The sequence below is a fragment of the Lepisma saccharinum genome, chromosome 1, assembly GCF_977018435.1.
Source record: "Lepisma saccharinum chromosome 1, izLepSacc3.1, whole genome shotgun sequence".
NCBI lineage: Eukaryota > Metazoa > Arthropoda > Insecta > Zygentoma > Lepismatidae > Lepisma > Lepisma saccharinum.
In genome coordinates this window covers 177055611-177068946 of record NC_139229.1, presented here as the reverse complement: position 1 = coordinate 177068946, position 13336 = coordinate 177055611, and the positions used below count along the sequence as shown (strand labels likewise).

The following is a 13336-nucleotide window of genomic DNA, read 5'->3' as shown; positions in this document are numbered from 1 at the left end:
ATTTTTATGTATTTATTCCTGTATTATTGTACCGTGGCACGATTTGCATCCAGTGGCATCACTTGGAATTTTATAAGGCACTTCGAATTTCTTCAGACTGTCAGTACTGTATTCATCCTTTGTTTCCTGCTGAGGGGAAACACAAAGTGATCACTAGAGAAGTTACTCAAATTTAGAACGGGGTGAGGGATCCCTTGAGTATTTTCACAGGGGGGAAGGAAGGTACTGAACCTGAATGATAAAATCAAAATTCTAACTATATAAAATAAGTACATCATAACATTTTGTGCTGCCCTCTGTGGTGCAGTTGTTAACTAAGCATGCTTCGATACCAAAGATCATGTTTTCGAATCCTGTGTGTGTGTGTGCCCCATCATCATTAATCTCATCAGTGTGATTTATCTAGAGATGTACAAAAGTGACTTAACGTATGTCACTATATCATGATCTTGCTTTATGAGTTCAACAATCGGAGCCAAAGTGTATATTTCATTATATAGGCTAATTGGGATGGGCATAAAGTTTAAAGTTGGATATGTTGAAATGTGCCTTCCCAGGTAATCCAACCCTGGAAACTGTGATTGCAAGGCAACAGCTTCAACCAAAACACCATCAGGAAGCCCAGAATCACATTTTAGGACATAATAATTTAGTTAGTTTATTTAGTTTAATCATTTAAAAGGTATGAGAAATATGTTGACAGAAATGTGAATACTTTCTATTCTGGTAGTAATGAGACATTTTTTGATAAATGAAATTGTTTCTGAATCAGTCAATACAAATTGAATGCCAGGGGGAAAATGGTATTTCATTTTTAAAATTTGTATTTTTAAACATAACCTGAAAAAATACTTTCTTTTTTCCTGTAAAAACCAGCTGGGTTGGGATTTTACAAAAAACCTGACCAATAGGGTCAATCCTGGTTGTGTGTGTGTGTGCATGTATATACACATTGTGATTTTTAATTAGGGTTTAAAAATGTATTTGTGACAGCTTTAAGAAAACACTGAAGAATTTGAAGATCACACCTGAGCAAGTGGCCAAAGTAATACCAGACAGAATCTTCTCAGTTGCTGTTCATCCGTCGGAGACTAGGTTGCTTACGGCTGCTGGTGGAAAGTGGGGAAATTTAGGTATGTTGTTTTTCAAAGACTTAACGCTGAGAACTGTTTTAGTGCTTTAAATACATCAAAGACACTTGATGCTATGTTCGGTCAGTGTGGCAAGTGCAAAAAGGACATTGGCGATACGTAATGGTTGAAACGGTTGCATAAATAGATCATATGTATAGAGGTCCAGTTTAGGTCATTTCAGGACACTCGTAACTATATTTAAAAATACACATTATATCGTTAAGCAATCTGTGGCAAATGTGTGCCATATCTGGCCTCTTTTTGATGATGTGTATTCAGTATTTTCTCAAAGCCCCAAAAGTCAGAGGATGCTTCAGAAGAACGTTTCTGTAAAATACTTAAGCAGAGTTATGTTTTTGACGTATGTTGGATCAATTTGTCATTTTATGCTTTTTTTAGTGCTTGTTGAGAGCTATAGCAGGGTGTCTTCTAGTCTAGAAAACCATGAAATCCTGGAAAACCCAGGGAATTAATTTTTTCTGGAAAAGGCAGGGAATTTTACTGTTTCTGGAAAAATCAACATTTTGTTGCAGTGTGATAAAAGTAGGTTTTCGAACAAAGGAAGAGAGGACAAACAAGGAATTTAAATTTGTTGTTGACAATCTGTACTTCAGTTTGATATACTGAATATTACCAGCATTCACAATAACAATTGCATGTTGAATTTGGCCTATTATCATGTAGAAATTACTATGATAGGTGGCTATTGAAATTTACCACTTGCAATTTTTGGTGTGTGTGTTTGATAGACAGAAACAATACCTATGATGCTAAATTTTACTATAAATATTTATTTATGTAATAATTTAGTATCTCATATAAAAAATTATTCTTTGTTAATCATTACTCATTATTCAATACAAGTATCACATAAAAACTAGCCTCTTTGTACTTACTTCCCTCTGCATATCCTGCAGTCAATTACTGTTGATTTTCCCTTCTTGTTATTACCTTTAAATGTGAAATAAATATTGCAGCACTTGGTTAAGTGGGATTCTAATATTAGTGTTTAGCTAAAATATTGGTCTGGAAAGCCTTGAAAATTCAGAGAATTTTGTTTTGACGAGAATGTAGACACCCTGTATAGTGTTTTGGTCTGCCTTTTTCAAAAATCATTCATGATGGTTAATGATTTACTCATGAGAGGTTTACGTTTGAAGATATGGTAAAACATTTGAGAAAGTGGTTATTTATAATGGAATTAGCTGTACTATACGAGGCTGTAGAAGTACTATCATTGTAATGCAACATTGAAGTTTTTCACTCTTAGATGAAAGCAAGAAATTGATATGACTACAGAAACTTTTAAAATGTTGAAAAAGATTGATTCACAATTTATGAAGAAGGTAATCGAGAAGTTAGAGGAAAACCATGCTTCTGAAATAATTATTTTTCTATCTTTTGTTTGCCATATAAATAGCCATTTTGAATGTTTCTTTCATATTGGATTTGGTGTGTAATACTCACAATATTAAAAATATTTCTATTATGAACACAATAAAAATATCATATAAAAGCTATTTTACTTACGTATTTGTGAGTCTACTCCTTGAGTTAGCTACGTTTCAGGGAAGCGACTGCTCCCTTCTTCAGGTGTTCTTTAAGCATGCAATACTGCCATGCCACGTCATTATATCATACAAGGAAATTGCATGTTTAAAAAATACCTGAAGAAGGGGGCAGTCGCTTCCCCGAAACGTAGCTAACTCAAGGAGTAGACTCACAAATACGTAAGTAAAATAGCTTTTATATGATATTTTTATTGTGTTCTTAATAGAAATATTTTTAATATTGAATGTTTCTTTTTGGATATATCCATGTTAAACCCAGATGCGTGGCCTTCACATGAGTTGGAACGTGTGTTTTGATGCTGACATGTCAATCCCTCATTTATGTGAAAAAGTAAACTTTGATGGTAGTGAAAACATGTGCGCATAGTTAAAGATTTTCGCATCTACAAAGAAAATCCTCAAGATATTCCAACATGTGAATTCAATTGAAATGTTACTGCTGTCTACAGCTGCATGTGAATGCGAGTTCAGTGCCCTGAATCTAACCTTACCTGATCAAAGAAGTCATTTAGAAGTTTCAGCACTTTCAAACATGCTTTTCCTTTCAATAAATCAATAAATGATCATCCGGTGAATTTGCTTCAATGTAGAAAAAATTGCAAAATGGATCAAGTCTAATCACAACTGTTGAACTGAGTATGACCCATCCTTACTAAGAATATAATTAAGATGTGTAAATGACCTTGCTTTTTAAAACATTATATTGTTTTGATTTTTTAAGAACTCTAAAATGTATTTAATATTTCTTCCATTCTTTTTTTGAATCTTAAAACTGTACTTAAAGTTAATCAGAATTGGATGAGTGTGATGCCCTTTGGCATTTTGGTTTAGTGATTCTTCTGCTAAAAATTTCACGGGGCTGGTGTTTATATAGTATTTTACACATGTAATTTTATATAGTACTTTACACATGTGATTTTGTTATTCTTACAAGTATGAAATCTAAGCATTTTTGTTGAACAGATAACAATACATCAGCATAGGCTGGCATCAATAGTATCTTACAGATTCTCTAACTGGTGCAAGTGGATACTATACAAAATCCAAAAGTACAGAGTACCTGCATTCTGGGAATTAAGCAAAATACAGATTTTCCATTATCTGTGTATCAAAATTGTATGTTAAAATTAGATTTTAATACTCAGATTATAATGTAAGTGATCTGAATTTTTGAAAGTGCTATTCACTCATTAATAGGTAAGGACACACACATTTAATTTTTGATTGTCTTGTTTTTTTCCTGATGAAATCACATGATGCGATGAAAGCTGGAGGGTAATACTAATAGGTAGGGGCATGCATATTTCGTTTTTGACGAAAAAACGAAATTTGAAAAAACACATTGTAGTGTTAATTTTTCATGTTTTTGAAAGGTGTGAGATGCATTTTGTGACCATGTTTTGTCACGAAATAATGCGAAATGAACTGCAAAAAGCGAAATTAACTCTTAAACACGAAATTTAGGGTTTATTCACCGACGCGACACCTTCTGAGGTCTGAATTATCCTGAGAGTTATGCAATTCTCGGAAAATTGATTAATTCTGCTGTTAATATTGAAGAAGCAAAAATGGACTCTGTTACACAGAAATAAACTTAATACTCTGATAACTACATAAATGTGCTATTAGAAGTGAAATGTTAATTCACTGGAATAAGTGTAGTTTTTAAATCAAATTTAGGATTATATTTACAATTTTTAAACCAAAATGTATTTTTATATACCACTTTTCATCCAATTTTTCACCACTATAACACCGATATTGTATTTTATTTACCGCTTTTGAACCTGAAATTGACTCTGTTTTTGTACCGAAATTTTGCTTTTTTATTTATCAAAAATATGTGCCTCTACTAATAGGTACATGGCCAAACTGAACATCACTATTTGTGTGAAATTTTTTGGCATTGTGAGTGCATTTTGCTTTCTGTAATGTTATGAACCATATTTGTACAGTTATAAATTTTATATCAATGCTTGATATTTATGTGCATATATGAATTTAATGAAAAACTAAATATGCTGACCAAGGCAGTAATTTATTTTATTAAAAACATAAACTAAACGACGTTTAGTTTATGTTTTTAATAAAATAAATTACTGCCTTGGTCAGCATATTTAGTTTTTCATAATCATGGAAACAAGGCTTAATGGTGTTATGAATTTAATGATAAAATAAAATAAAGGCATATTTACATGTGTTTTGGTCCAACCAAAACCTCCTGGAAGTACTTCATTTTCTCTTGTGAAAAGGTAAGCAAGATTTAAGGAAATATTTTATGGATTTATTCTAAGCTTCTTTTCATTACTGTTCTCATAGGAATTTGGGATGTGAATGCCACTGACAGTTACTCTGAGGGTGTATATACCTTTCTGCCACATTCAAAGCCACTGAATTACATGAGTTTTTGTAAGTTTAATCCAAGCCGACTCTTCACCACATCATATGATGGCACAGCTAGGGTAATGGACATAGAGAACAGTGTTTTTGATGAGGTAAGTAGTTCCTCTCTCTCTCTCTCTCTCTCTCTCCCTCTCTCTCTCTCCCTCTCCCTCTCCCTCTCCCTCTCTCTCTCTCTCTCTCTCTCTCTCTCTCTCTCTCTCTCTCCCTCTCCCTCTCTCCCTCTCCCTCTCTCCCTCTCTCCCTCTCCCTCCCTCCCTCCCTCCCTCCCTCCTTTGTTTGTGTGTGTTGGGCTGGGGGGAGAGGTGAAACAGTATTGCACAGAAATTTCACTGTTAGTGTGTGCCTGCTTCATTTTGATAGATTTGTAGCTTTTTAAAGTTACAAGATTACTGGTATTAATAAAGATCATTCTGTTCTATTCTGTTTAGGAAAAACTTTGTCTTTAATAGATGTAGAGCTGTTACTGTTAAATAACATATTTATTCATGTATAATGCACACTATTTTCCAAAATTTGTGCCCTCCAAAATTGTGGTGCGTATTATGCACAGAATTATTTGGATAGCCAACATGAAGCTGCACATGTTTTCGCTATGTCACTGTGTATGACATGTATCAAACAGCCGCAAATACAAATTACCAGGTTGGATTTCTTTATTATTATTATTATTACAGTCAACTCTCGATTCTACGACCCCGGGTATAACGACCCCCTCGAAGTAACGACCCTTTTCCCGGAAACCGTGAAAAATTTAGAAAAAAGTTGAAAATTTTGGAAAAAAAGTTGAAAAATTGAAGGAAATCGGCCGAAAAATGTGTTTTTTTTTTCCAATCATTCCCTTCACGAGCGCTCTACTGCTCACAATTGGGTCTGAACTAAAAATAGACACCACCACACCATGCTTGAGTGATATGCAATAGCACTTGACCTCTGTCCCCCCCCCTCCCTCAAGCACACCAATGTTACCCCACACCCGACGGCCGCTACCCAACGTGCCAGGCTTGTTTTGCCATGCTTTCTCTTGGATACGCGAGAAGAGAAGATCAAATGTGCTTGGATGTTATTTTAAATCGACCTTGACTTGTTTCCTTGTCCTAAGAGCTGCTGAAAACTCGCAGGTGAGGAGGGGGGGGGGGAGCAGCCCTAAATGACTGCTGGACTTGCAGTCTTTGCCAATGTGTATGGCAGGTCAAGCTCTTTCATCGATAAATACACCACCTTGAGAGATAAGATCGCAGGAATGTTCGAAAATACAGATGCGTGGCGCCTGGAAGTCTGGCCAATCTGTCCAGGTCTGACCTAGAGTTCAGCAGGTTCCCGTGAGTGAGCAACTTTCGGCCTTGTAGCAGACAACTTCCGGTAACCGCTTTCATTCAAAACGTGTTCTTTGTTCCCTGCAACACTTCATAAAAAAGCGAAACTGTTAGAGATAATCAAAGCCACATAGGCGAACTAAAGATCGTCAACCCGCTTAATGCGTTGTCATCCAGGTTTCCACAAAAGTTTACTTCGATCTTACGTGCATCATAAATCCCGTTTCCCCACTTCATACGTTTTCCTAATTGTGTCGTAATATCTGCTATCTGCCAAAAAAGTGTTCCGTTGGCTGACTGACTTCTCCCCTTTTTCCTGTCAGCAAAGGGGGGAGGGGCGATTTTCTTGCTCGTGTGCACACACGGGCTGATTACAGGCGAGGGTGGAAGTGGACCCACCCCTCTTCCTTTAACGTCTAAAATGGGGCAACCAGTTCTGGATATATTCTTGAAAACGAACAAAAACAGAATAAAAAAATTAACCCTCCCCCCTTTTCCCAGGTTATTTTCCGCCACTGGTGTGCACGGCAATGTTGATAATTGCAGAATTCAGGTCTTTTTTTATGCTGTTGTCTGCATAGGAAATATTACCCATATTATTGTCTGTTGCATGGTAAAACGTAAAGCAAGGGACATTTCTTTCTTCTTTACACTACTGTTAAAAGTTCCGTCTTCGACAGTTGCGTTATCTTTAAAATGCTGGGACTTTTCTCTTCCGCCACCTGTTGCTTGAACTTCCAGCAGGTCTCCTTGTTTTTACGATGCAGCTGGCACCAGTGTTTTGTCTAGCGTCCGCAAAGCTCTTGCTTGCGGATAACAGCAATGACTCATCCAGCGCGAAGAAAAATGTTATTGTTTTGAATCTCGCAAAGCTGTTTTCATTTGACGATAACGAAATTCGATCTCCAGAAAGGAAAACAAGAGTTAAAACAACTTCATGTTCTGCGCCTTCTGATAAGCAAAACTGTAAATTTAATTCACATCCGCTTTTCTTCAGAACCATTCATGTGAAGAAAAAAAAAGTGCTCAATGTAGGAATGGTTGCTGAGATCGATTAGAAAGACATTATTCAAGGGGAAAACTTTTGGAGGAGTGGCTGTTTGACATCGGGAATACTCCTAAATCCAACATTAAATCATCGATTAACGTGAGAGTAAGTAAAGATCTACCATTTTGACATGTATAAAAGTGCGCAGTTTCATAAAGCTTGTTTTAAGGTCATTTTATGCTGATGGGCTAATCGGGACTAAATATACAGTTTAAAGTGAAATTCAATTCCAAACCTAAATGACTTTCGACTGGGACGCTGTTTAATGACGTGTCCTAGAATACGCATTGGGTGAAGACAAATCGCAAGTTGCGCGTTTCCTTTTTCACACTGGATTACAATGCAAGTCAAAGAAGGAGTTTGGACTGCTCCCTTGAATGGAGAAGGGGGGAGGGTGAATGGAGTTGGTTGAAGCAAAGAAAACGTTTTTTTTTTTTTTTGCGATGTATTTTAGACAGCCGAGTCAGAACGAAAATTACAGCCCCGCCTTTTTTTTTGTCTGGTGCCTAGAAAGGTTGTGTTGTTTCTCCCGAGAGATCTAATCTTACCAGTTAATCTTGTAACAGACAATGCTCCACTAGACACGTATAAAATCCAACATTCATTCAGCCCGATTATCTCCCGACTTTTGCTGGCGCCAGTATAACTGGTGTCAAGATTCTTCGAGTTTCGCTTGCAATAAGCGAGAGATTGTTTTCCTTTCGATAGGTCTCGGTGCAAACGGCTTTCTCATGAACTATAATTGTAAGAATTTCCTGGAAAAGCAACGACTGTGCACAATTGAAAGAAAGTAACATTATTTTTTGTGAAAACGTTTTCATGTTCTATTTTCCTTCTCACAACACGCGTCCTGTGCATAACAGGTTGTATAACTACCAGGATAAATGGTGTTACCATCTCCTATGCATCTTTGTGTCCGTTTGAGCTCCGTTTAAGCAGAAAATTGGGGCAAATTCCAATAACGACCCCTTCGAAATAACGACCCTTTTCCCGGGAACTGTGAAAGGTCGTTGAATCGAGAGTTGACTCTATATATATATATAAAAAAACCTATAAGAGTGAAATGACCTTTCCCATGAGTTTTCACTTCATAATGGAACATTTTGCAACACCGAGAAAAGCGGTGCTGTTCTGTCAGAATTCAAGCATACACCTACCGTGTTAGTGGTATTAGTCGAGAGAAAGAATAGAACATAACTTCTTGAGCACTGGAAACCCACCTCATAATTTTGCTTTCACTTTCTTCTACTACAGAATAAACAAAGTGGTTACAGAAGTGAAATGTTTGGGATTCTAAACACAGTGGAGGGAGAGGAGGAGGGTGGCCTGTGTTGAGTTTGAGTTCTTCGATATTTCGGAGTATGGAGGAAAGAATACGACCATATTTTAGATACAAGCAAAAGTGTATAATTCACAAACAGATTAACACAATATGTATAAACAACTTACAACATGGTATAGACACTAGATGACCTTTCTTTGTCATGAAGGATGGTATAGATTAACAGCATACATGATGGAAACTTGACAAAAAAGAGTGACATTATACAACATATAATAACAAGGTCTGGTGCACACTTATGACACAGATTAGGTCTGGCGTAGATGTTCAGTCGGTATACGACAGCCTGGGTTGGTGACTCATTCTATACACAAGACAATATTCTCCTCTTGGTCCACATAGCAACAGGTGACTTGTTGAATAGGTATGATGTCATTTGATGTTGATCGGCATAGCAACAAATTTGTGATCTATAAATAAGAAAGCCATTTCTTGAATTGTACTGTGCATTATATACGAGATATAATTCTTTGTCACTTTTCCCCATCATAAACCAGAGTGCACATTATAAAGGGTCCGGCAGAAACAATCTACCACTTTCAACGGTTGGTAGCTCGTACGGCCCCGCAGTGAGCATAAAACCGAGAAGGGTAGAGTGTAGCAGGAAGGATGCCATTTTTGTTACAATGGAGCGTTGGACCAAGATGCATCACGCTTTTGTGATTGAAGCATATTTCAAAAGTGGTGACAGTGTGGTAGCTACGCAGCGGAATTTTCGACAGCAATTCAACATTGGGAGACATGGAAGAGTACCAGAACGGCACACAATTCGGAGGTGGGTTGATCAGTTTCGTGCTACCACAAGTGCCACAAATAAGAAGCCACCGGGAAAGCCGAGGACAGTGCAAACACCAGAAAACATTGAGAGGGTATGGAATGCTATTGACAGGAGTCCTAGGCACTCAGTAAACAAACATGTTGCAGTTTTACACTTGTCAGGCAGAAGTGTGCGCCGCATTCTCCACAGCGATTTAAGGTATCATCTGTACAAAATACAGGTGACCCATAAGTTATCTGAGCGTGACTATGCCTCCCGGAAAAAATTTAGTACAGACCTTATCGACCTATTGGACGAGAATAGGGACATTCTTCCCAACCTGATTGTCGGATGAGGCACACTTTGAACTGACAGGCCATGTCAACAAACAAAACATGCGATACTGGAGTAATGTGAATCCACAGGAACTCCACGAAAAACCACTCCATAGTGAAAAGGTCACGTTTGGTGCAGTGTTTCGGCTTCCAGGATTATTGGACCCTACTTTTTTGAGGATCATAACGGAAACGCAGCCACAATCAATTCGGAACGTTACAGAGGCCTACTGACGACTTTCCTGATTCCTGAATTACAGAGACAGGGCGTTGATTTGTCATCAGTTTATTTCCAGCAAGATGGTGCAACTGCGCATACCGCTGGAGACACGATGACAACGTTACGTATGGTGTTCGCGGGCAGAATCATCTCACGTTTTGGGGACATACCGTGGCCAGCGAAATCCTCAGATCTGAGTGCTTGCGATTTCTTTCTGTGGGAATGCCTCAAGAGCAGATTGTTTGCATCACGTGTCTCCAGCTTAGAGATTCTGAAGCGTCGCATCAGTGAAGAGGTCAAGGCAATTCCACCTGAAGGTAATGGACAGTTTCGTTCGTAGACTCCATCAGTGCATCACAAAGGACGGTGGTTATCTCACAGATGTGATTTTCAAAAAATAATTATTGTGTCATAAAATGGCATTATGTTATTTATCAATTACCACTGTTGTCCTTTACATTCCCTATGTAGTGTTACTATAGGAACTATAATAAACTGGTACATTGTTTCTGCCTGACCCTGTACATGCATAAATATGGTATATTGTCTAGAGACGTGCATCTTTCGTTTTTAATGGAAACATGAAATGTGAACTAAAATGCTGCAATGTTCATTTTTCATGTTTTTGAAAGGTATGAGGTACATTTTCCTACCACATCACAAAATAATGTGAATGAACTAATAAATGCAAAATAAACTCCAACACGATATTTATAGTTTATTTACCAACACATTTTCTGAAGTCTGAATTATCCTGTGAGTCAATCAAAATCAAATAAAATTGATTAATTCTATTTAAAAGATTTAAAAAGCAAAAAGGAGTCATTTACACAGGAATAAATTTCATAGTCTGATAACTACATAAATGTGCTATTTTAAGGGAAATGCTTATTTTCTGTAATAGGTATCTTTTTAAAAAATCATTTTAACACTGAAATACCGTTTATGTAATACACTATTTTTGATCCTGAAATGCACCCAGCTTTTGTACCAAAATCTCGATCTTTTTTTATTCTCCATAAATGTGTGGGCCTGATAATGTCTCACATTTATTATTGTATAGTAGTGGTTTCTTTTTAAATAACTTGATCCTTATTAACATTTTCTCTTCTTCCAGGTATATTCATCTCCCGTGGATCAAGCATACAATTGGTTAACTTGGCATTCTCAGCTTTCAGACAATGTTCTTTTGTACTCGCAAGGTAAGTTGAGTGCCTTAATTTTTAATATTTTAACAATTTCTGTTGAAGTATTTACTTGTTTCGTTATTTTCAGTTGAATGTCATGGGAATATTGTGGGAATAAATGTTGGTAATGTTAGGGATGAGACAAATTAATCATCAGTATATCGGTAAAATTGCTGATAATTTTATCGATCTGATATGTCTATAAATATCTTATAATTTAGTGCAAAATTCTGTCATTTTGTGAATAGTCTCCATGCCCTACTTTGTAAAAAAGTAAATGTCCAAATATGCAAATTCTTTTGCACTGCAGTCACCTTGAATCGTACATTTATTAAGGAGGTCAATGATCCATTCAGGTTCAAGAACAATTTGTAATTTTATATCGTATTGGTGATTTGTTTCAGTACTTTATTGGTATTGGCCAAAATTTCATATTGACCCATTCCTATTATATATTACATAAATAATGTGCACTCAATTGCAGACTGTTATTTATAGAAATATTGAATTGGTAAAGATTTGGCAGTAGCCATAACTGCTGATACCAGCAGAATATTATTTTCTATTTAGTGCAAAATGCATTTGATATTTAGATAGTTAAAACAGGGCTGAGCTGATACCACTTTCAATCCATGCCAATACTTTAAAATTGTAACAGCTCAGATTAGTTCAAAGCATCATATTTATCAATTTGAATATGAAAGCTTTCCATTAGAACTGTACCATAGCAATCTACCAGAGTTTTGCTTTAAAATATTTATAATTTCACATCAGATAATCACACAATTCCTCTCTTTCAACAACATTGTTACAAAAATAATGAAATTATGCATGTTTCATAATTACAAGGATATTTACTCGTGAAAGTGCTCTATGGTATTTTGTTACATACTCTGCAAGACACACAGACTCTGGAAAACTATCAGCTAGTAATACTGATTAAATTCCAACTGATACTTCCCGATATTGATATGTCGGTATCGGCTCAAACTTACTTGAAAAACTTGGGATTAAGGGAACAACCTTGTAATGTACACTTCTCCAAATGTTACCTGACCGCTCTGAAAGCAGGCGCTGCGTGACAATCTCATGCAACACGGATCGCGATATCTGCGGAAAAAGGCTACTCAACTCCGTAATCGTGAAGCGACGGTTCTCTACGATGCACTGCCGCACCAGCTCAACCAGATCATCAGTGATGAGGGACGGATGCCCACTGCGCTCTTCATCATGGACACTTTGACGACCTTCCGAAAACTGCCGACACCAGCGACGCACCATCTGCTTACTCATAATGTTCGGCCCATAGACCTCACAGAGCTGACGATGAATGTCAATTGGCGCAATGCTTTGTGCATTCAGGAACTTTATCACCGACCGAACCTCGCATGCGGCGGGAGAAGGAATACGAGCTTCCATTTCGGACCACTGCTGCCTCGCTACTGGCATGCGGCGGGAGAAGGAATACGAGCTTCCACTTCGGACCACTGCTGCCTCGCTACTGGCGCCGGGCGGGATCTGTCCGCCTGGCATATGATTGATACGTCTTAGTTCTGCTGCGCATGCGCAATTTACACGGCTCATTATGTTTACTTTCACGGGAAAAAAATTGGGAAACTTACTTTCTGGATGCGCCTCGTAATAGAGAAAAAAACCGAAAGCAAAAGTATGAGAAATAATTTTAGAGAATAGTTGCCATTCGGCATGTTAAAAAAATTGGAATCAGAGAAACTGTTGCGAGATTGGAAACGCTGCACTTGCTAGTGGTCCACCTGGAGGAAATCGCTCTCAAGTTCGAATACAAAATGGCATAATTACTAATCGTTTATGAATATCAAATATAAGAACATCTTGAAAAGTACTGTTCAATGAGCGAAAATTAATAATTCTCGCAATTTGCAGCGAAAATCTTTTCGTCACATACAAAAGTGGTAGCTTGCGTAATCATCAACACGTTTCAAGTCATTTGCTACAAGCGGTGTTGTAGAGCAGCGGTGGCCAACCTAATTTGGTTTGAGGGCTAATTT

The 13336-nt window shown here is 37.2% G+C and overlaps 1 protein-coding gene across 2 annotated transcripts in view; it reads left to right on the top strand.

The window, feature by feature from the left end:
• The window catches only part of LOC146004450 (WD repeat-containing protein 76-like), a 52919-nt gene that overhangs the window by 17694 nt on the left and 21889 nt on the right, over positions 1-13336 (top strand). For both annotated transcript variants that reach the window (XM_083143312.1, XM_083143307.1), the window contains exons 6-8: positions 994-1133; positions 5024-5199; positions 11240-11324. In XM_083143312.1, coding sequence (XP_082999438.1) covers positions 994-1133; positions 5024-5199; positions 11240-11324 — 401 coding nt within the window. The remainder of the gene's footprint in view (positions 1-993; positions 1134-5023; positions 5200-11239; positions 11325-13336) is intronic.